Source organism: Aphelocoma coerulescens, chromosome 1, assembly GCF_041296385.1.
Source record: "Aphelocoma coerulescens isolate FSJ_1873_10779 chromosome 1, UR_Acoe_1.0, whole genome shotgun sequence".
NCBI lineage: Eukaryota > Metazoa > Chordata > Aves > Passeriformes > Corvidae > Aphelocoma > Aphelocoma coerulescens.
Genome location: NC_091013.1, coordinates 85,871,580 through 85,896,727, shown reverse-complemented (window position 1 = coordinate 85,896,727; position 25,148 = coordinate 85,871,580). Strand labels below are relative to the sequence as shown.

Sequence of the window (25,148 nt, the reverse complement as noted above, 5' to 3'; positions counted from 1 at the left end):
TTTGAGTTCTCAAATGGTGATCCTTATTGCTCACACTTTTGCTTCAAAGCCACACAGGTAAATACATTCAGCCTGCGTCACTTCCTTGAAGGTTTTCAAGCTCTACTGTGAACCACTCTTCCCTGCAGCTAAACTCCAGTTCAAAGTGGATGTAAACATGATATTCAATCTATGTTGGTATCACAATGGACTTCCCAATGCCTTTTGAACACCTAGATTATTTTTCATTATTTGTAACCATGGTTTTGTGACTAATTAGACAAAAATTACCATGAGATTATTTAGTAAGATTCTGTTTCAGAACAGGAGTCCCTTGAGATGCCTTAGTCTATTTCATCAGCTTTCTGTCTGCTTGTCCACAAGGCACCAGTCTGCCTCCTGGTCTCTCTCCTAGTCCTCTCCGTCTGAAATGATTCAAATGTCTATCTCTAGAGACCTGAACTTAATCCCTGTCTTACCTGCCACATATCCATGGAGATACCTGCTTGCAGGTAAATAAATGTATGCATCTTAACTCCCAAAAGAAACTGTATCTGCCAGATACAATTTGATTTTTAATTAGTTTCACCCTTTTTCTTTCACAAGGCTACACAAAGCCTTTACATTCTAAAAACAAACTTTGCAAGGAAATGTCAAAATAAAGCTGTTTTCATTTGAAATTTAGCAATTAATAAAATATTTTGCGTATGAGTTTTTCTCTTGCCTGTGTATGTTTGTTCTGAAGCCAGATTGTGTGTCTTCAGATGTTTGAACAGATATTTAAAACAAAAAAAAAGGTCAGTTTTTTATTAATAAACATAGGTTTGATCACTCTAAAACAAAAGCAAACTGATCTTGAAATTGGCTAAATGCATAAGAGGAAATTAGGACAGATGTACATTTACTCTGAGAGATTTTAATAAAATACATGGACTTTTTATTTGAAAATGGAATTCAGGCTATGATTCAATAAACTAAAATGAAACAAAATGATTAAAACTTTTAGACAAATCATGTAATAAACCCAACATATAATGGTTCTGATTTTTTTTTTTCCTTTGGTGAGGAATTGATATTCTGTTTATTTTTCTTTTGATGTACAGTGGGTTGGAGGATTTTTTTCCTTTTTAGGAAAAGTGGAAGAAGAAAACGAAACTGAAGAAAGTTATAATTACTATTATTCAAACTCAAACTCAAAATTTAACATCTATTTAAGTAAGATCAGGAATGAGGATTCTCAGTGTTCTCTATATTGCTATATTTTCAGATGAGAGTCTTTCTCCTTCCCACATTTTAATTGTTCTGTACCTTCATACAATATGTGCTGCAATATTAAGGAAACTGAAAATTTAATGGTTTTAAAGTTTAAAAAACTGGCAATACAGCTATTATTCTACCTCCTTTATTCCAAAAAAGTATGTGGCAGCTGCAAAATCTTCCTTTAAAATTCTGATTATTCTTTGGTTGATTGCAAAAAATATAATTTTTTAAAAATCTGACTAGGCACCTTTTTTCACACACTATTTAATGAAAATTACTCATTTTCATTTATTTTTTTTAGTGACCAGCAGCATGATATATTCTATAACTTGCAAGCTTTAATATTTTCTCCCAACACCAAAGATGCTGGTTTTTACAATATTATTTCTATTGTATTAAAATTTGAAATTTCTATCATATTTTTTTATTTCTGCCAAAAATATTTTTTTTTAAACTTGGAAGAGCATTTTTGTTAATTAAAGGCTCAAAACATAAAATAGAGTTGATTAATAATGAAACGAACTCTCTGAAAGATTGGATTTTCACGGTTTATCAAAATACAAATTAATTTCCAAGTATCCTAGCATGTTTTTCTTCATCTTTCAAGATTCTTTTAAAATTGGCTGTTACTAGGGAAATCATCTGGTAAATATAGATTATTCTGTATATGTACCTACTATATTTGGTGTAATACACAATCATATCTTTATGTTTAGTAATATATATATATAATTGTATTGCAGACTCATTTTACAATAAATAATAAGAAATAGGTGTTTACAGAATGCATTACAGATCTTTGTGAGGTAGATGTCTGAAAAGGCCATAATGACTGCAAGTAAAATCATCCATTTCTCTACCTTGATCATTAAAACCTGGACTGACATACTCAGGTGCATACTTTTGCAGTGCTATTTTTACTTGGTAAGACTTGAAAGTGAAAAATGTTTAACAAGTTGATACTCCAAAATTTGGGGCATTCAAAATTATTAGTCATTAAGAAAAAAAAAAAAAATGTTATCCATGCCTTGTTATCAAAAAGGAGTGGCCAGAATCAAGGAATGAAAATAACTTGCTGGAAGACTTTTATTATAGAATTCAGCATGAAAACCTTCAGCTTTAATTCTCAGCAAGGAAAAGACATGAAATCAATCCAGGCATGAATATGAGCTTGGCACTCTCTGAGACATCCTCTTTGTTTGTTGTTTCCATAGTAATTGCATTTCAAAGTCAACATGCGTATAGACTCCTCGAGTCAAAATTGGATATTTTATTTTAAATAGTTCTGCTTTACATCTTCAATACTATTTTTCTAGAAAGCAAGAAATACTCCATGTCATGTATTTGATCATGCAACTGGTAATGGTGAACTTTCTTTTTATTTGTAGGAAATGTACTGTTCACTGTTAAAAAAGTTACTTATCTCTTAATATTTATTGTTTCTATTTCAGAAGGTTGTCTAGAAATGAAATATAATAAAAGTCACAAAACAACTGCTATTGCAGGAATTTGTGTTCTCTGATCTATCTGTACTTTGAAGTGTATAGGTGGCATAGCTCTCATTTAAAAATTAGAGCATTTATCCAGCCTATTTCTTTGTAAGGATGGTTTTGTAGAATTAATGCAAACTTATCAGTGCAGCTCAACAATGCATAGGCAAGTTCATTTTTGTGATAGATGACTTTGGCAACTCAATCAGCAACTCATGCAGGGATGTTTTTATCTCTGTTGCTTTCAAGACATAGGAAAATGTTTCAGTGAAAATGAATTCAAACCAGTGCCATACTGGGGAGCAGCACAAGGCATCTCTGCTGGGCTCAAGGACTGCTCAGGTTTACCCTGGTGAGGCAATGCATGATTAAATGTAAGGTTAAGATCACCTTTCTTACATCTCACCCTCCTTCAGATGTCTGAGTCTGGGCTTGTTACCTTGTCTTTTCTTTCTAGCGGTGGAGAGAAATTGTCACCTCCTGAAAAGCATTGAACTATCACGGTTGTCTGTTTCAGGGTGAAATGACTGGACACATAGAAGGAGACAAGTGGAATGTACTGCAATCAGCTCTCTTCTGCATTATGTTCCCGAAAATTAAACTTTGTTATTGTTGTTAGCTTTGATACGTACTCTCAAACACATTAAAAACAAGATTTGTGTGGCCTCAGCACAGGGCTGCTTTTTTTCTCTCCACCTCGTTGTCTTTATCTGAGAATTAAGGCAAAATACACATTTATATGTCATACCAATACATTAACCATTTGCAGTTCTCTAGATGATGTGAAATATTCAAAGCCCAAGATGTTACACATGGAAAGATACTGATCACACTGAAATCAAATGCATACAAGGACAGTTTAAAAAACAAAAGTATTTAAAAGTCACCCATAAATGTAGCTGTCATGGAAAACACCTATCACCCAAATAGTAAGGCTGAATTCCTCCAACATTTTTCAAGCAGTGAAATAGAAAACAGGTGTTTTGCCCTCATGAAATGAAGACAGTCCCAAAAGTAGAGCAGAACTGACACTTACTTCCAGTTCTGGGAGATCCCAAAATACCAGACCTAGAAAACTTGAGACTTCACTCCATATAGAAAAGCTACAGGCAAATGTTTTTAGGAATTTCTGAGCTTTGCATCTTTTCACAGGGGAATCTGACATGGCTTTTGAGGCAGTTGTTTGCTTTTAATCACCATGTGCAAAATAATAACCACATACTGAAAAAAATGCAGACTCCTCAAGAAAACATCCATACAAAAGGGTTTGAAGTCCCTTCTCTTCACCTTATTCTCTTCATCTTCTTATTTTTGGTGTAAGGGGCAAGATTAACCATATGTGTGTTGGCAGTAATTTTCACACTATGACTCACTTTCAGTCCTTCTCTCACTCTGTATTTATCACTCCTTAGCGGTGAAGAGATCTTCGGTCATGCTGGTAGGCATGTGCTATCAGGATGCACAATATTGCCCTGCAGTTTCCACGTGTTTAAATGCATTTTACCTAACATAACATTAAATGTGGCTTTGTTTTTTGTGAGTGGAAGATCAGGTTCAAAATAAATTGGCAGTACTTAATGCTAGATCACCCTAAAGTTCACTAACGTACACAAAGCTTCCAGCAAACCCTTTGATGTGCCTGACAATGAGTTTATTTGAAAAGTGTTTTAAAAGAAAAAATTTGTGGTTGGTGTGTCAGTCCAAGTCTGTGGCGTGCAAAAACCCAACTTTTCATCAGTGCAAGTGAGCACACACACACAAAAGAGAATCCTTTAATTTATAATGTAGCTAAATACTCTTTGTAGGGAGACAGACACGTTGTGCCTATTATGTCTAAAGGTGAGCAAATGGCTGACAAAAGAACCTGGCATAAGCAGGAGGGCTTTTAGCATTTTCATGTGTTCTTATAAAACTGGAAGAAGCGGTCTAAAGCTTCCTTAGAGAACTCACTCAGAAATCTTTGCTTCTCCAACCTCCCAAGTGGTCTGCAAAGTCACAGTGCTCAGAACCCAATCAGTCCTTCAGTTTCTGAAATTAGCCTTACCACTCAAGACCTTCAAAATTTTTATGCAATTTGGGTTTTTTTTGTTGAAACCATACTTTAACTAAAAGACTGGGATGATAAAGTTGTTTAGGCCAAGCCAATCTCATATGACCAGGGAGAATTTAAGATTAATTTAACCATTTAAGTCACAAGAATCTCTTACATCAGAAATATTAAACATATTTCTTCTTAACATCATTGTCTTACTTAATACCCTGCACAACTGATGCACCACTTGCTTTCTAAACTATTTATTTCTGGTATATTCTGTATGTTTGTTCCCTGGCCTGGGGAAAAGAAAGGATTTCCAGGAACACACTTGGCCATTCATTTCTTTCAAATGTTTTTCTAGGTATATTAAGCCTCCCAGAACCTATAACTGGTGCACAAATAATGTTTTCAGTATTCATGTGAATAACCTCTACAAAATCTGCTTTGTTACCACCCACAAAATTGTTAAGCTTTTTTTTTTTTTGTTCCAGACCTTTGCTTTTTCTTCTGAAAAGTAGAAAATAGGCTTACTTTTTTAAATTTGTAAAACATACTCTAAATCTTTGTGTCTTTTGCTTTCTAACTACTCTAAGGATCATGCTGTCAAATATCAAGGAGGTATATGTTGTATTATTTGCACTGTTGTGCAGTAGAGACCAGGTGCCTGGTGACATCCATGCTGAAGATACCACTGGCTGCAACTGGGCAATATTTAATCCACTTTTGTCATAGGAATTTCAAAATAAAGGCTTTTGTCCATTTCCCTGCCACCTCAATGGCCCTTGGCAGATGCAGTATGGATCCGGGAAGAGCAAGCCTGTACAGACACTTTCCTGGAGTAATCTCCCTTCCTCAAAGAATTTAGGGATCCGAAACATGGTGCATTCATGTTCTATGATTCTGTGGCTTATTCTTTCCTGAATTTATCTGGTCAGTTTTTGAACTCATGAAAATTTTCGACTACAATGAACATAGCAGCTTAACTATGACTTGTAGGAAGAAAAAAGTCTCATTTTGCTTGTTTCAAACACACTGCATTGTAATGGCAAAAAATTGAGTAGGAAAATGAGAAAAACCACTTATAATTCACTGTCTCTTTGTTACTCAAAACTGTCAGCTATTATCAGAATAATTTTACATTGGAAGGACTTTTCTTTCCCCATTTTTCCAGAGGCCTAATGTCTTACCAAGACATTTTGTTCTTTATTCAGAGAGTTTTCAGTCTGAGTTAATAGAGTTTCCTATCCACCGTTTGCATTGAAGTGAAATTGAATGTCAAGGTCTTATTTATATATTTATTTAACTGTGGATTAATTAGTGAAGTTCGAGAGAGAATGCAAAATTCAGTACGATTTGATTCTTCATTACAGTCATTATTTGGAAGGCAAGGGGGGAAATCAGAGACCACATATTATATTTGAGTCTTTCATGCAGCTGGGCCTTTGAGTACTGTCAGACAGTTATGGAAGGTTAATAAGATTTTTTGAATTCTAAACAATGTATGTCTTTTCCCCTTATCTTTCACATGCTGTAGAGAGGTTTAAATTAATAGAAACGTGAGTGGAGCTATTATAGTTGTCTTCTTTGTTATCTGCATTTTCTCCCTGCACTGATCTGGGAATGAAGGACCATGTGATCTCCCCTCTGTAGAGCTGGGGAAGCAGAAGGAAGACACACATCACTCTCCTGTGGACCCATTGATCATCTCCTCCTTGCCCATTCCAGCACATTCCCCTGCTTGCAAATCTTAGAATAATAAGCAGACATGCAGGTAGCAATCTGGGAATTAGAGAACAGTTGCTTTCCACAGCTTTCCTTCTCTCATTGTAGCTCATGGAAGATGTCAGTATGTTGTATATTGTAGTCTGTCAGCACAGTTTTAACCGATTTGCTCCTTTTACCAGTTACCAAGATAAGTGGGGTTCAGGGGAGGCAAAAACTGCAGAACCCATTAATAATAACAATCACAAAGTTTGAGGGGTTCTCTGAGGTATCTGGAAGTCTAGCCAGCTAAACTTCTTTTCAAACTGAAATGAGGTGAAGCTTACTGCAGGTAAGGATAATATTCAAAGGAGAATCTGAAAGCAGCATATGATATTAATTTCTTCTGTACATATGTTCTTTCCACTAGAACTGGCCCCATTTAATCACATTTTTGTGAGGTTTATTTTTCATTTTAAAAGATATTCTGTAGGTGTGTAAATTTCAGGGTCTTTTGCCATCTACAAAGTTTTTATTTACCTCAGAAAATCTCTCAGACACACTTTAGAAAAACTGTAGTATTCTCCTCACTGCTTTTGAGTATTTAAAGGACTTTTTGGTAGCATGTTGAGAGGATCAATTTAAGAATAAAATAATGTGTGGTTGAATTTCAGAGAAAAATATGCATTTGAACTGCTTATTTGATGTACAAGTCCCCCTTCTACCTATAAGAAAAAGCTAGGTTTAATGGAAGCCCTGCTGCTCTTGGTCCAGAAGAGGTTATATGAGGTGACCTCATCCTCCAAGGGTCCCAGCTGATTTATATCCCTGTACCTGTCCCAACTGATTCTCTCATTCATTTTCCAAATTTAGTTTTTTGACACTGCACAGCTGTGTTTGCCTTACCACCAGCAGCTGCTGAGACCTGCTCTGTGCTAAATGTCACTCTCATGGTTTTTAATACAGTGTTGATTATCTGTTTGCCAAAGTGTACACACACAGAAAACCAACACACAACTACTAGCAGTTTTTATTCTTTTTCTGTTTCTCTGCAGAGCTGGATAAATGTAACAGGACAAGTCTGTAAGAAGCACCTAGAGGCACTTAGATACAGCTGGTTCTGAAGATGAGCCCAGCACCATGGGTACCCCAGGAGGAAGCTTCCCCCCGTCAACTTGAAGAGGCATCATTGGAATCAGAGGACACTGGAACAGAGGAGGGGGACCATAGGTTTTTCATTGCAAGAGTAAAACCCTGCAGTTGGTTGGGACACAGCTGTGGGGAACCTGTCATGATGGCAGAGGATGCAGAGCTTTGCAATATGGGGGAGTCAGTCCAGGAGAGCTCCTAACCGAGCAAAGGCTGGGGTTGCCTCTCCCCTAGTTGTTTCCACCACTAGTTTTGCACAGGGTATATTGCTTGTCTGATCCCTCAGCAGGCAAGTTTCCCTTGGAAAATTAGTAGAACATTAACCCAGAAAAGACATGAATAATTTCCTTGTAGGTTGCTGACAAACCTTCAGTGTTTTCAACCTCAGTGAGCTCTTAGAAGAGACAGGGATTTCCCGAAGCAGAACACTCTTATCCGCCTAGTTAAAGCTGGGCCCTGGCCTGCTAACCATGCCACAGGTATGAGCCACATAGTACTAAGAAATTGTATGGCACTTTTCCTCTGAAAGTTGATAGGAAAGCACTCAGACTCACCAAAATTTCCACTCTGCCCAGCATGCTCCCAAAAGCCAGAAGTCAGGCTTTCAGCAAAGATCTGAAAGCAGAGGCAAAGAATAAGTGGAGTGTAACAAAACTGTAGAAAATACTGCTTCAGCATCCCCCTTAGATGCTGTCCTGTCATCAAGATTGACAGGTATAAGGCAAGTTTTATGAAGACTATAGATGGATAGATTGGTAGCTACTTTTGTGCTGCTTGCTATCTTCAGTCTGTAACAGGGAGAAACTGGCTTTTGCCTTCTGCTATAGTTTCTATACTTTCATTGCTCTGATTGCATTGACACCTCTTCTCCCTTGCTTTGGCCTGCAGATCAATGATGTTTTTCTTGCTCCTAGAAGTTGCCTGTAATATTTGGCCTATGTTTTCATACCAGTCTGACTATATGTTTTCTGATGCATTAAGTCTGTATCTAGGTCTCCCAGTATCAGATCAAAAATAACATGGCTCATAATAAAAGCATTGATCTGGTAATATTCACTAGTTCACACAATCTGAGCCCACTGGTTTATCAGACTGAATTTCCTGGCTGGTTAATAGACTATCTGTCTTTCCATTCTCTAATTGTCAAGTGGTCCTTGTACTTATCCATCTCAAATAACCATATATTTTTTTTCTTTTTCTCTAGACGATTCTGATTTCCACTGGTAATTGGGCAGCATCAACTTTGTCGGTCCAGCCTTTGTTCCTCCACAGTTTTATGCTTGACTTTTGAATTAACCACAATTAAAATTATTCTCCACTTTCCCATCCCAATTTTCCCCCCCCACTCAACACAGCCAACTAGGCCTAAAATCCCCACAGAATTCCCAAAAAGTATTAACAAGCAATACTGAGGGATACTTCCTTCATGGTGCCATCCAGCTATCAGAATTTTTTAAAAGCTACTAGTATTATTTGAAATTTTGATTGCTTCAGTATTAGCAGCCCAGAAGGGAAATTACTGTGACATTCTACAAAAGGAAGACATGATATTTTGAAGATCAGCCTACTCAGCTCTGAGGAAACAAAGAATTAATTTTATGAGGTAATGTGAACATCCATTCAATGCTGTGGTTTTTCACTTGGAATGTTCCTTGTCCATAACTACATCAGAAAGCCACAGGCTGTGACTATGTGAAGTTCAGTTTAGCATTGCAGCATAGTGTTGAAAATCTGATTGTAACACTGCAAGCTAGCCAGCAGGTGAGCTTCAGGAAGACTTCTCGCTACTCTGGGAGTTTTCCTTCTAGTAACTCTTGACAGGTCTATAAAGCAAGAGGGACGTGTGTTGCTCCTGAGTCACATTCCTGATTCAAAGCTTCTCATTCATACCATTTTGCAGGGAATTCTGTGGTTAACCAGCTGCTTAGGAAACTCATCATATGACAACTCTCAAGACTCAGATCCTTGTTTTGTAACATTGAACATAAAATCATTGAACAAAAAACATTTGAATATTAAACCAGGGTATTGAATGTACTTGTATGTATGACTTTCTGCATAAATATAATTCGAGGGATTTTCTGGTTGAGTCTGAGGCTCCACCTCAAGTTTCTCCCAATCTCTGTAGCTTTTCAGTGAAAAATTTAAAATATCATCAGAGATGGGTCTCTCCTCATGTGTAGTATTTTTGTAGTATCCATGGGAGGAACAGTAAACAAAATGGCAACATTTCCCAAACAGTCAAGTACAAACAAAACAAAACAAAACAAAACAAAACAAAACAAAATAAAATAAATGAGTAGCATTTCTACAAAAAAATCTGTTTTACAAGCCTAACATGGAAACCAGGGGAATCAGCTAAAAATAGTAAACATCAGAGTATGGTTTGTAATATTTTTTGAAAAAGCAAACCCTTGCCCTTTGCCCTTCTTGCTCCAGGCTCCCCCATCACAGGCTCCCTGGAAGCAGGATTCAGGGATAATCCCCTGGAATACATGAGGCGTAGAAGCCAACAGGATTAAAGCACCTCGTGCTCCTCAGCATGGTCATGTGATGACCTCCTGATCCCAGCAAAGGCATTGTTTCCCAGCAAGGTTCTCACTTCATTTGCCTATATGTTGTTCTTGCCCTCCCTAAGCACAAGGAAATAATTCACAAAGCTTTTAGTAAGAAACAAAACCAAGAAAACCACCTTTACTTATAGCAGTAGTAGCTGAAAAAAAAGGAAATTCACGTGCGATTTGCCCAGAAGTAAAACAAGAGTTGTCCTCTTGCAAGGGGCAACTTCAAAGAATGTCTAACTTCTAAATCTGCTCATGCAGCTCTGTCAGCTCTGCTCAGGCTAATGTACAAGAAGAAAGAGGTGGGTGGTCTGGAGGCTGCCCAGTAACATATTGAGTAAAGAACACAGATATGGTGTTTGCAAACTGCTTGATGGGAGAAAAACAGGAGTCAATGGTTTTTTTCCTGATCCAGAGACAGCTGCTCAAAGGGCTTTCTGAAAATCTATTGGTAGATTGTCTGTGTTCCCCACAAAACTGTGGAGAAGACTGTCGTGCAGAGTCCTGTGTGTCATCAACTGTGAAAACATTATCAATTCTAGGAGAAAAAAATTCATTTTCTTATGAAAAGTATATTACTTCCCTCACTTCCCTCTGCCACACTCCAATCCGAGAAAGGCAGTTTACACTGAAATGTAAAAATACCAAGCCAAATAATTTGTTCTGGTTCTGCCCTATGTTCACACCTAATCTGAGCACATTTTGATTTTGCTTCCTGTTAAAAAAAATAGCTTGCTTACAAATTCTTTATTTTCTCATTTTTAGGTACACTGTTCTTCCTATTTAACTGACCAGATTCTTCCAGGTCATTTTTTTTAACCAACCATTTACTCTAAAGCATATAATCAAACTAGGAATCCTAAGAACTTACAATTGATTCTGTGCCCAAATTTTAATTTTGCTTCCTCTCCAACTGCCACGGGAAAGCAATCATGTGCTAGGCAGAAGACAAAAGTTTATAATAGATGCCTGTATTTTGAAACTTGTAGAGGGCGGGGGGGGAAAGTCAATTGGCTTTCACCTAAAACATGTGATAATGAGATTAACCCTGAAGTGTATTTTGTGTGTAAATGCATCTCATGTAGGAATGGGGAAGGACATTGAAGGGTGTGCTGTAGCAGAAGTCAGCAGTGAAGCATTCCTGGTGGAGGGGAGGAATTCCTTTCACACGCAGGCCTTTGGAGGGGTCAGAGAGAACACTCCATGCACTGAAGCATGACGCTGATGCTCTCCTGCTGCTCTGTCAGTATGCTGCTGTTTGCCCTGGGTTTTCTGCTAGTCATCCTTCAGCCGTCCACCGGGCAGTTCCCCAGAGTCTGTGCGAACGTGCAGAGTCTGCTGAGCAAGGAGTGCTGTCCCCCCTGGGATGGAGACGGGTCCCCTTGTGGGGAGCTTTCCAGCCGAGGGTCCTGCCAGAACATCCTTCTCTCTCAGGCTCCACTGGGACCACAGTTCCCTTTTTCAGGAGTGGATGACAGAGAGGAGTGGCCCTCTGTATTTTACAACCGGACATGTAGATGTGAAGGCAACTTCATGGGATACAACTGTGGGGAGTGCAAATTTGGTTTCTCAGGGTTCAACTGCACTGAAAGGCAAGTGAAAACAAGAAGAAACATCTTCCAGCTCACCACCAGTGAGAAGAACAGGTTTCTTGCCTACCTTAACCTGGCAAAGAACATCCCAAGCCAGGAGTATGTCATTGCTACTGGCACGTATACTCAGATGAACAATGGCTCCAGCCCCATGTTCAGAGACATCAACGTGTACGACCTCTTTGTGTGGATGCATTATTACGCCTCTCGAGACACACTCTTAGGTGGCTCCAGTGTGTGGCGGGACATCGATTTTGCCCACGAAGCCCCCGGTTTTCTGCCTTGGCATCGGGCCTTTCTGCTGATGTGGGAACGTCAGATCCAGAAGATAACAGGTGATGAGAACTTCACCATCCCCTACTGGGACTGGCGAGATGCAGAGGACTGTGGGGTCTGCAATGATGAGTACATGGGTGGCAGACATCCCACCAACCCTAATTTGCTCAGCCCAGCATCAATTTTCTCCTCGTGGCAGGTAAGAACCAGCCAAGGAAAGAGGAAGGGAATTATCCTACCTGATTTTAGGCACTTAGGTGAGGTGCACAAGATGGGAGCTTAGTCACACTGCCTGCGCTTAGATATTACTGGAGAGAAAGTAAGCAATACCAGAAAGCAAGTCTGATTTTATGTGGACCTTGCCTTCATTTAGAACTGTTCATATGTAACTTTGACTCATTTCTTTCTGACTGGAGGATTTAGGTTGTTTAATTAAGAACATAAAAGTAAAGTGGAAGGGGGAAAGCTATGCCTTAGTGTCCAAATATGGCCTTTATCAGCTTAAACATGCTTGGTTCTGGTGTGCCAGTCAGGTCAGAAGAAGCAGGATTTATGCACATGAATTTCTAGCACACAACCATTGCAAAACAATAGGCGACTGAATGATGGAAATAGAAGCAAAGGGTTTTCAGGTGCTCTACCCCTCTCCCAGTGTATTCCTCCTATCCATGAGTTAAAAACTATCAAATTAAACTAACCTGCTTTCAATGTTAAACAAACAGACAAATAAGTAAACCAAACCTTTAGAGCAGAGAAGAATCAGCTCTGTAATTCACAACAATAGTTCAAAGAAATAGCAGAAATAATCTCTGTTGCTCAGAGGAACTGAGAGGCAAACACAATAGCAATTCCTGCCAATTAAAAGCACTTCAAATTAGCCCACAAAGCACAGGGAAATTACATATATACATAAGTGATAAGGCGTCATGTAGCTGAACTATAGTGTGCTGTTCTAACACTGAGAGCTTTTTCTTGTCTCTTGCTCATCACTGCCACATTGCCTAAAATACAGTGACAAAGGTCTATTAGCTTCAATAGACACACTCCATCATGACAATAGCAACAGTTGCTTCTGGCGTTGAAGTCTATGATTATGGTCGTCTAAATCTATCCTCTGTTTATTTCTGTAGCAGCAGCCCAAATGAAGGCTGGGCAGTTCCAGTGATTTAATGGAAAGAGAGACAAATTCAAGCAGCTCTGGGATATTCTGGCATATTACAAATCAGCACCCAACTGGGCTTACTGGGCTGGTTGGGCTGTATTTAGTCTTGATTTGTGGGCTCTGAATAATAGAGGGTGTGTATATCTCTAAATTCAAGCATTTGGAGATACAGGAACAGAGCAACTTAGGCTACTCTCGGGCATACCTTTTTCTCCCTCAGACAGGTACTTTTCAGGGACCATTCCCAGGAGAATGTTTGCATAGAGACACTGTTTATGAGACTAAAATTATTTTACTGACACAGACATGGATTATTTGATGTCACTTGGCCTCAGTGTCTGGGAAATTTCCTGAAGACATTTAATTTAGTGTAGGCATAGCCATAAAATAGATTCAGAAACAAACATGCATTTTCATCCCATTTTCTAAGATTCTTCTCATTTCGAACACTTTTAATCTGGATCAACTCTACTAGCTTAATTAGATTGCATTATCAGGAAGAAGGGGATCTTATGTTGTTCTGCACTGAGCTGAATAAATGGTTGTGTGAAAATTGTACATGTGGTAAAGTGGATTAAATGAAACCAGAATTGCACTGGTTACATGTGTCAAGTGGAGCTATCAATACAGTATATAGGATGAGATAACCAAGGTAGGAGGAGGCAGGTAATACAGAGAAATCAGCAAGCTGCTAGCAGAATTTTCTGAAAGACATGCAGTTGTCAGTTGCATTTAGCTCATTTTCTTTTGCAAAAGTTTTATTAATTGTATCAAGATTCTTAAGATATTTCCTGGTAATAACTACTCAGAAAATTTATTAATAGCAATTAATATATTTAAGTCAGGTTTATAATTTTTTATTTAAAGTTAGTTCCCACTAATATATTCTTAAAATAAAGATTTTTTTAATGGAACAAGTTGGTCAAGGAGATATTTCTGTGTAACTTTAGTAGGTGCAGGAATAAAAAATATGCTATATTTAAAACTCATTCAGTGTCAGTGTACATAGGTAAGAGCACCTCAGTCATTTGCTGACGTTTCCCACGTAATTTCTGAAAATACTTATCACTTATATTTTTCAGCCACTTCTGGAAATGTTAAAATTTTATCAAAATTTCCAAAATAAGCAAAAACTTTACCTTCAAAGGGTATCATTTCCCTCTAATATCTTCTATCTATTTATGGCTCTCCTGTCTTATCTAGAGAAGGAATGAAAAAAATTGAACAGATCTGCATTTTCAATCAGTGAGTTTGGGATAAAGATATTTTTTATTAGCCTTGAATCCAAATTTAAACAACTGCTTAATAGGGAATAACAGTCAATACAGTTCCTTCAAGTAGCACAAAGTAAGAGATCACTCTAGAAAATCAAAAAGGAACAAAAATAACCTTAGCTTGAACCGGAAAACAGCCACGGATCTGCTGCAGAATGCTCTGATTATCTCAGCTCTGTAGCTAAACAGCATGAATAAAAAAAAAAAAAAAAAGGAGGATCCAGAAATGTGAAGGAATTTAGGCTTTTAAAGAGCATTCGAAATAAAAAGAGGGCAAGAGAAACCCTTGAGTAGCACATCAATAATATGGTCTCCTTTTTAGAATTTTAAGTGTCTTTCCAAAGCAAAACCAAACAATGCCTGCTATGTCAGGAAATGGTTTAGATTTATTTTAAAAAAGGTAAAGTGCCTACTCGCAGAACAGCATCCCTCTTCTTTTTTTTTTTTAATCCCAAAGAAAGGAGAAAATACTTTATTCCATTGAGGAGTTGCCATGGCAACATGGATACCCATGGATACATGCAGAAATTCTTGCTTTCACCTTACTTTTTCTTCAACATGCTACTGTTACCACTTGGCTAAGTGAATTATCCATCCACATTATTCTCATATTTGTCATCTAAGTGACACTTCTTATTCCTGCCTCTTTTTTACCAGAAAGACTATCAGGAATCTTTACTGGATTTGTTTGTTTGCTTATCTCATGTTTTAGGGTGGGTGGGAAGGGTTTTCTCATGTTTTCAGTTACTTGTTTGTTATGATTCAAATTTTACACTCAGCATTAGGGCTGCATGAGACATACTAATGCTTTACCAATTTTTGCAATTCCATGTCAACTTAACAGAAAACTGTATGGGAATTGGAGCTATTCCATGACATTTTGAGAGATTTTTTTGTTGTTGTTGTTTTAGTGCTATTTTCTACAATTATTCAAGATAATGGATTTATTAAAAAAAAATCTAGTTGAAAATGTCCCTGCCCATGGCAGGGGGGTTGGACTATCTGACCTTTAAAGGTCCCTTTAACCAAAACTGTTCTATGATTCTAAATAGTAGGAGGTGAAATTCTCTCTTCTACAACAGGACTAATTTCGAGAAATAGCTGAAGTCAATGGAGTTGCAAATGCACAAAAGCCTACTGCAAATAAAAGCAGAATCTTTCTGCTGGTAGTTAACATTAGAGTCTGGGAATCCCCACAGTGTGCTAGACATAGGATGAAGAAAATAAAGCTGGAGAATGTAAGTGCTATTTCAGTTTGTTGTTGTGGTAAGCAGGAAACACCACCAACTTCAGCTCCCTCTCTTCTGTTTCTCCTAAGACTTGAGAGAAGCAATTGCATAACGTGGAGAGCTGGCTGCTCTTGGATGTGCTGGGGTAAGCCTGCTGCCAATTCTTTGTTGCAAGCATGGAAAATTTCCCTCAGTACTTCATTCCATATCACCCTGAAGAACCACTTACACAAAAGCAAAGCTACTACAAAAGAGAAACAAGTTACACAAATAGAAAATGGACAAAATGCTTCTGAACTAATAATGACAGTACTTTAGATCCATTACCTGAAAACATTACTTCATAAGAAATACAAATTCTGCTATTCAGACACAGTTATTTAATTCTAAGTACATTTTATCAGGGAGCTGTATTGCTGGCTGAATAGTCTGACAGCATCATTTGAAACATTATTTTACATTTATCTTTAAAAACTGCAGGAAATTTTCAGAAATACAAACACCAGAAGCCAGAACTTCTTTATTCTTAAATCAACCAAAGACTTACATTCATCTGCTTGTGGACACCCAAAGAACTCACAAACTCAATGACTTAATTTTATTTTTGCAACTTAATAAGTTGTGATGCCAGGTACAGGCTGGTACATTAAAAAGCAAGAGCCCAAATGCAGGAGGTAAATATAAAGAAATAGTTTGTGAACTCTATTCTCTAATGATATGCTTACATGGATTATAAATTTGAAACATTTCCTGTTAGGAAGAGGTATTTCTTCACATGCCACCTCATGACCACAGCAGGAGGGTATCAGGATCTGTGCACAGAAGCAGCCACTTGGGTACCCTCAGCCTCTATGTCCCTGTGATTTGCTGCCCATGGGGTCATGTGTGGGTGACAGTGAAGCTGGGTCCCTGGATGCTTGGCTGTCCACAAGTGTATAGCCATGCTTGCTCAGGAGTCATGGAAATAAAAGATAAAGAATATACATATTCAGAGGTGTATAAATCAATAGCTAGATTTAATTTCATTAAAACTGGGGTTTGTTAATAATTCACCAGCAGAAGAAGCCTACCATCTCTCTCTCTAGAGAGAAGTGTCTGAGTGATTTCACAGTAGACATGGAGACAGCAGCAGTGATGGTACAGCTTGGAGACAGCCAGGGAGCAGGCAATCAGGGCCTGTCAAACCAGAAGGTGTTAGTGAATACTTCATCAGTACTTGTTAATAGAGTTTTCTACTCTGGCCCAGCACTATTTTGAGGTGCTTAATGGGGTATAGGTTACCCCCCAAATTCTGGACTGCTTCCAAGCAAAAAGGTGAAACTCAGACAGCTTTTACTGAAGGCTGAGAAAATACCTTGAAGGCTCCAGGTTAGTTTCAGTGCTGTCAGTCCATGTTGGTCTCATCTCCTTTTAGCTGTTTCACAGTTTCCCCAGTCTATGTATGTGCCATAAGGGGAAGAAAGACAATTAAGGACCTTACCCTTTTAGAAGATGTTAGAATTTCTTCAAAGCTTTGCTTTCCATATTCTCTTTTCTTTCAGTCCTCTGCCTGTTTAACTTTTCCATTCCTGCCAATATTCAGCAGTACATGAAGAACCAGATATAAATATACAGAATCTCTTAAAACCCTTTTGGTCTGCTACAGATACAGCACCTTTCAAAGTTCCTCCTATCAAAACAAGGTCTCAAATTACAGCTTGTATCTGGGGATTTCCTTGCGTTTTCCCAGTTTGGTGAGTAAATATCTTCTGGATTCCACTTAATTAGGATTAAATTATGCCAGGCCCTAATGCAGTCAAAAAAAGAGTAAAAATTAAACCTCTTTACTGCTACCAAATGTTTTAAACCCAGTGTGAGACCTGTGCTTTAATGACATTCCCAAGCAAGGTCATGAGAATAAGTGGAGAAAGACAGAGAAAGACAATGAATCATTGCAAAATCTCTTTTGGCTCCATAACGGGACCCAAGGCTCCAAATCAGGAGTTCAGGCTTCATGTAGGACAAAGCGAGGTGAGGGGAGATGTCAAGGAAGGCCGTGAAATGCCTACATCACATCTCTGTGGCTGGCACACATCAGCAAGTTAAGTGGTTGCTCTGGCTGTAGTCTGAAGTGGTTCTTTCAGACTATATAATCTGCAGCACAACACTATGAAAATATGCTGGTAGAGCTTCTGGAGAGGGGCAGATCCCTGCTCAGGGGGGCTCAGAAGACAAGCAGAGCAAGGAACCAGTTCTAAAGGACACAGAGGTGTGGATTAGCCCTTTGAGTGGCTCTACTGCCCCAATAAACTGAGGAACTTCAGATCACTTTGTAAGTGAGCACCCATTTCAATACCACAGAGAATCCTCTTTTCCCAAGCATTCAGGTATCTATTACCAGTGTTGAATCCCCTTATGAGCACAGATCTAATAGGCAAAAGTAACCCCAAGAAATCTGTCACAAAATTCCCCAAAGCTTTGAATTTAGAGTCAGCAGGCAAAAGACTGAACATCGTTGAAGTGTTCTGTAACGCAGTTCCCCTTATTTTGTCACAGGGGCTGGTCTGTGCATGCAGTTGCAAAGTAAAAGACAAAAGACTTTTCCATTTACCAAAGGTGTGAGACAGCCTCTACAGTCTGTTTTCTAAGAAACACTCCGAAGAGCTCTGTTCAAGATCTCAGCTGCAGTGCACAGAGGGATATGTTTTGCTGGGCGCTACAAGGTCCAGAGGCAGTGCTGCATATTCTGGACTGCCATCTACTGGCATTTGCTCAGCTCACTACTTACATAATCCTTTCCTCAGAGTATCTTCCTAACAGTTTCCCTGGAGCTGAGGAATTCACACAGGCAGGTGCAGCTGGAATTTGAGGATTTGTCCAGGATGAATTGAGAAATTTGCTCAGGACTGTGCTAAAAGGGAAAAAAAATCATGTTTTAAACCAACATCTTTATAGTAAAAAGAATTCCTGCTGAAGGAAAAGAAGGCAATGATGTGACCCATTTTATGTATCCTTTATGCAGGTTACATCCAGAAAGAACCATTTGACTGATCTATGTTCTATTATCACTTACACATCACATGACAGTTAAAACAACAAATTATAGTTTCAGGATAGATGCTTAATTAATATCACCTAAGTTAAATCTTTCTGGAAAAGCATCCTGCTTAATTTTATGACCAAGCCTTAATTTTTAGTTCAGAAAAAGAAAAAGCAAAAGGTTACAGACAAGCATTTTCATTCCTGGCACTTATGTTGGCATTTCTTGACCATGATTTACCAAATGCCTTGTGGCATCTGGCTTCTGTTTAGGATGAATCTAGTTAGTCAGACAGTTAACAAAGGCTACACTGAAACATAAATGGAAAAAAAAAAATAGCGCTCTGATTTATAACCCTCATGACATTAACAATTACATTAAATCCCCCTGAAATTGATAAACAGAACAAAGGGGGAAAGTTTTTTTGTTTAGAAATATATTTGATCTCATGCTTGAAGATTCTCTATCTGAATATCTGAAAACTGTGTCTTGGACAGAGCATGCAATTCCTCTTTAAGACACAATAGGGATATATCCCCAGGGCAGTGGGGAAAGGACAAAAGATAGGAGATGGCAGGATGAAGAACCCAGGAGATATGAACCTAGATAAAGTCCATAGGGGAGAGAAAGAAAATCCACACATAGGTAGTTTCTGAGCCAAGTGACAACTGAGAAACTGGTTGAGCATCACAGGCCAAGAAACATTTGCCTTCATCACTAATGCACTTCTTGGGGACACAGAATGGTGCATCTTTATGACCAAAGAAATTACTAGAGCTTCTCCTGAATTGTCCATGTTCCTCCTAATGAGAATCAACTCTGTCAGTAATACAAACCAAACATAAAAACAGCACCGTAGCTATGGCTTGTGTTTATAACTTTGGGCCTCTCCCTGTTGCTACCTCTCCTTTCTTGGTGGAGGTTCTTAGAAAAGACTCCTTAGAGGCACATTCCTGACCTGAGTACCTCTTAGAGGTACAATCCTAACCCACTTGGTGAGCTTTTGGGGAAATGTGCTCATGAAACTCTCTGCTGGAAAACTACCTATAGCCTCCAAGAGCACCTCAGTAGTTTTAACAGACATGCGCAGATTGCAGCTAACAGAGCAGTGTCTAAGGATAAAGCCTCTGGTAAGCTTTCTTATATACCCCCAAAAAAGATGAGAATAATTTCTTCATGATATTCACATTCATAGAAAATTTATCATTTAAGAACTCCAGATGCTTAAGGACTCTATGTTATATCACCAGCTTCATCAAACATCATGTGTGAATTTGTCGTGAAATCACTTACAAAAGGATTCATCTGATCTCCTTCCACTCGTTCAAAAGTTAGTTCAGCAGCACTTCAACTTGCCTTTGGCTCTGTCTTTAGTTAGTTCAGAAGCACATCTGAGCCTCCAGGGTGTGATTCATCCCACCCTAATGCAGAAGCAGAGCATTAAGTTGAACACTCTTAATTTTGCTTCCCTTGCTAACTGCAGTCCAGAGACAGTTTCTGCATTGATTTTTTTACTCATTTTATTTCATTGACTTAGTCAATGGAGAGAGTTAGGCACCCCCAGAGGTAAGTACATCTCACCTACCAGACATCTGGTTTGGGAGAGCTGAATCACACTCAGGAGATGGCTCTCTCTCCCCTGATTGCAGAGGTCATCCTAAAGTGTTGATTCAATCTCACCATTTTTACTTGGCTACTATAAGTGAAATTAATTTCCCACCCACTTCCTTCATCAACAGAGAATCACATGTTCTTCCATCTCATTCAAAGCAGAGATGATTGCTTTCACTCACCTCCTTGTTCATTGCTTTTCTCCATGAAATAGAAATATACCTTCAGGATAAAAGAAGTTGAGCTTTCAATGTTAGGTGTTTTCTCCCCCATGATGTCTCACTCACTAATGAGACCTACTCTTTTTCCATACAAATTTCTCATTACCCCATCGATTACTTGCTAACTGCAGAGTCCTCTGTTTTAAAGGGGCCTCGGGTGGTTTGGAATTTTACTTGTTTTGGTGTTTTTTTCAGGAGGAAAGCAAAACAATAGACAGCGACTTTGATTCAGAGCCTCAGTCTTACCTGCTAAGGATACAAAACAACTTCTGGGAATTTTGAGCCACTGTTGTTCTGTTTCATTATCATAGACCCACCACTGAACTACCTTGCTCTTCCAGGAGTCTCAAATTGGACTGGCAGCTTCTACAGATCAACTGACAAATAATGAGTTGTTATGTCATTGTAATTGGACTTTGTCTGTGAACCCAGAACATTTATATAAGTGATGCTGGATTCTGGAAGTATTTTACATCTGTATCCAGCTCTCTGTTTAAGATCCTTTCCAAATATCCAATATCCATCACTATGGTATTTCATTTGGTCATACATGTTCATCTCTGCAACATTTCTAGGAAGTACAGCAACAGCTTTTTCCATTTCACACATGTAGCATTGAGACATAGAGAAAGTGCCCATTTACCCTGACAAAGCATACACAGATATTTTCATAATAACTTTTTATTTCATATTTCAAGTCAACAATTGCCACTCTTACTGTGTGGGGTAAAAAAATCTGTGATTATGGCTTTATTCAGTAGCCTTCTGCAGCCAAAAAGCCTCCCTTTAGCAACGTCAGCATCAGATTTAACTCTGTGTCCTGCTGCATTGGTGGGTAACGCTGAATTTAGCCTGTGAGTTTTCAAGAGCATGAATGAGATTTGATGCCTTAGTCCGCATGAGTAGTTTCAGATACAGATAAGTGTATTACTTCAGAATATGCACTGTATTAGAGGACTGTTTTCCATGAAATAACCATCTTTTATTAAAATCATATGCATAAAATGTAAAAAATCATATGTATTCTTGAAACAAACTTATTACACAGTACATTTTCTTTGCTCTTAAAAAAATTATTCGAAGTACCTCTTTTGGCTCTTTTGTTTTTGTAATTGAAATTCCTCTAATAGAAAGTGTTTTATGCAGGTAATTTGCACTCAGTCTGAAGAGTACAACAGCCAACAGGCTTTATGCAGTGCCACGAGCGAGGGGCCTATAAGGCGAAATCCTGGGAACAATGACAAATCAAGGACTCCAAGACTCCCATCCTCAGCTGATGTTGAGTTTTGCCTTTCACTGACTCAGTATGAATCTGGACCCATGGATAAAATGGCCAATTACAGTTTCCGAAACACTTTGGAAGGTAACATGCTTTATTCTGTTATGCCATTTCCATCTGTAAATTGTTTCTCTCTGGGGTTAGAGTCTTCAAAACGTGGGAAGATTGAGTTGATTTAATGAAGAATAACTTAAAAAGAAAGAAAAAGTTATGCTTTCACCAGGAGCTGCACCAGACAGGAAGAACCACATTAAAGGCATTTGATAACAAACTAGAAACTACAGACAAGATCAGACCCTAAGTCTGTCTGTTAGGAGATACTGTCTCCTGCTTCAGTCAGCACCAGGCACTGCAAAGTAAATACAGCACAGCAGAAAAGCTGAACATCCAATAATCTGCTTGTGCACAACCATACGTAACCATGTAGCCATGGGGGGGTACATGTTGGCCCTGGAATTCACTGTCTTCCAGGGACCAGGCTGGATAACAAGGGTGAAAGACAATGCTGCCAGCTGGCATGCTACGTCTACATCATTCCACTGTGAACTCCACAGCAAACTTTTTCCCAAAGTCCAAGGAACATGGATTAAGCTATCCCTCAAAAATGGCACTTAGTATAATTTCCAAAAGAATTTCAATGTTTATCTTAATTATCTAGCTATTTAACCTGTTTTGAATTTTCCTAATTGGCTAGTAAACTTAAGTTCTTTACTAAAAGAAATTCTTAATATCTGTCTAAACTCTTTTGAATCTTGCAAAATTGCTGATAAGCAAGGATAACATATTGTACATTTATCAATAAATATATTTCTACAATATCATATATCAGCTGAATCAAATGTGATCTACTTTTCATGTCTATGAGCTTTTGGTTTTCAATGAACTGCATAAGGGCACAACAACACAAGATAGCAGTAGGAGTGAGGATAAGAGAGGAGTCATAAAGATGATCAGAGGGATGGAGCAACTCTTTTATGAAGACAGGCTGAGAGAGCTGGGGTTGTTCAGCCTGCAGAAGAGACGGCTTTGGGGGAATTTTACTGGGGCCTCCAAGTACATTAAGAGGGCTTATAAAAAGAAGGGAGAGAGATTTCTTTTTAAAATGGGCAGATGGTGAGAAGACGAGGGCCAGTGGTTTTAAACTCAAAGAGTGAAGGTTTAGATCAGATATTAGGAAGAAATTCTTTACTCAGAGGATGGTGAGGAACTGGCACAGGTTGCCTGGAGAAGATGTGGCTGCCCCATCCCTGAAAGTGTTCAAGATCTGGTTGGTTTGGGCCCTGAGCAACTTGATCTAGTGAGTGGCATCCCTTCCCATGGCAAGGGGGTTGGAACAAGATGAGCTTTGAGGTCACTTCCAACCTTAACCATTCTATGATTCTAAGATAGCAAAAGTTTTAGTATGTTCAGTCTTAGTCTTAATGCAGTGTGGAACGCCATAAAGCTTCCTTGGGAAAAGTGGACCAGTTTCTTTGTAAAAATCATCAGAAATTCAGAATTTGTCTCTTGCAGACTAGAAAGAATCCAGACAATAAGTGTCTGCATCTCTGAACATTTCTGTCCTTGAAAACAGAAACTACATGAAGTATTGAAAAGTAAAAGGTGATATAACTGAGTAGAGCTTTGCCTACATTTTACTCCATAAAGTGTGTGAATGGATGCAAAGGGTGGAGTGGAAGGAGTAGAGAAAAAGGAATTAAAGTAAACAAGTCATGAATTACTGAGGGTCTACCATCATGCTACTGGTATTGGAAACAAAAGCAAAAGCATGGTCTGTGGTAGTATTTTATTTTGTTTTTTAACTTGAATCATTTCAACACTACTTTACACCACAGAACCACAAACATTTCTGCCAACCAACTTATTTAGTTAACAAGATACTGAACTGCAATGTGAAATGAAGAATTCATGGCTAATGTTGAAAAAGATGGTGGAAAGTTTTAAAAGAAATTTTACTGCAAAAAAAAACAAACCCTTATAGTGTATTAACTCCTTTCTTAAAAGTGGCTAGTTTAGTTTTTTGTGTAAAAATGCCACGCTTAAATTGATGACTTGCATTTACTTTGTCTGTGCCTGCCTACTTCTTCTTTACTGTGTTCTTACAAACCTGTTAACACTTTGTAGTTCCCAACATTTTGTTCTTTTTCTAAGCAAAACATTGTTCAATCCTGCTTTACTTATTTGCACAATTTTGTGCCAATACACCTAAGATCAAATTCTAATTCCTTTTAGATCCCAAGGAAATCCAAAGTAAGTGCATTGACCTTATTGGAGTTACTCTAGGTTTACGAAAGGTGATCAGAACTAAGCCAGTGACTGTAATTGAGCAGTTCCTGATTTACACCAATGTGAGATTTATGCCTCAGTTTCAGTTCTATAATGGAAAATACCTGTGATCACATAGAAGATCCCCTTCTGGGCAAAACTTTATGCTTTTTTATTCTTCAGTGCACTGGAACAAAGGCTAAAACTTTTATCCTTCAAAGGGGCAAATATCATCATCTCTATGAGCAGATGACAACAAGGCAGGCTGAAATTTCTGTCGGACTAACATAAAAGGGCTGCTGCAGAGACTGGAATTATGTCACTGAAGAATTTATGTCACAACAGCCATAAACAGCAAAGGTCAATATTGTTCAATAAAACCTCCCCAAGGGGCTGAGCACATGAGTTGCCCTCTCTGTGACAGACAAGCTTCTGCTATGAATGAAAAACAACAGGTGAAATGCAGTTTACACTTTGCCCCTGGGAGCAATTATTTTAAATAGCATTTGTTGATTCGTGGTCCTAACCGGGGAACACTGTTGACTTCATTGGAAGCTTCATGGATAGAAGAGAACAGAAAATCAACCTAGTTTAAAAGCATCAGGAAAGATCAGAAATGGATTAGCTGACTTCAAATTAAGTAGTTTGACTTCTTTGTTCAGTCCAGTTTTGGTGTGTAATACCTTGAATGCTACTTCCTAACAATAAGAGATGGATGAAAAATTTAGACTTTCTTTTTTTTTATGAGCAGATTCCACAGTTGAAATTACTTTATTCACAGCAACTTCAAATGAAAATCAGGGCCTTTTAAGTTTTGCACAAAGTGACAGATGAACATTAAAAAAATTCTAAAACCCTGTATTACTTTCATTATTCATGAATTAACTCATGAAAAATGGTATCAAGCCAAGCCATGTCATAGCATTCCATTGTCTGTCACAATTATGTATTGTTACTGCTATTCTGTCATGAAATAATGGAATTAAATATCAAACATTTCAAAATGTAATTTCATTTCAAGAGGACATTTTCTTTTTTTCTCCTG

At 38.3% G+C, this 25,148-nt stretch overlaps 1 protein-coding gene across 1 annotated transcript in view; it reads left to right on the top strand.

The window, feature by feature from the left end:
* Positions 1-11,399: 11,399 nt before the first annotated feature.
* TYR (tyrosinase) overlaps positions 11,400-25,148 on the top strand; it is a 42,061-nt gene continuing 28,312 nt past the window's right edge. The window contains exons 1-2 of the mRNA XM_069015627.1: positions 11,400-12,242; positions 21,706-21,922. Coding sequence (XP_068871728.1) covers positions 11,400-12,242; positions 21,706-21,922 — 1,060 coding nt within the window. The remainder of the gene's footprint in view (positions 12,243-21,705; positions 21,923-25,148) is intronic.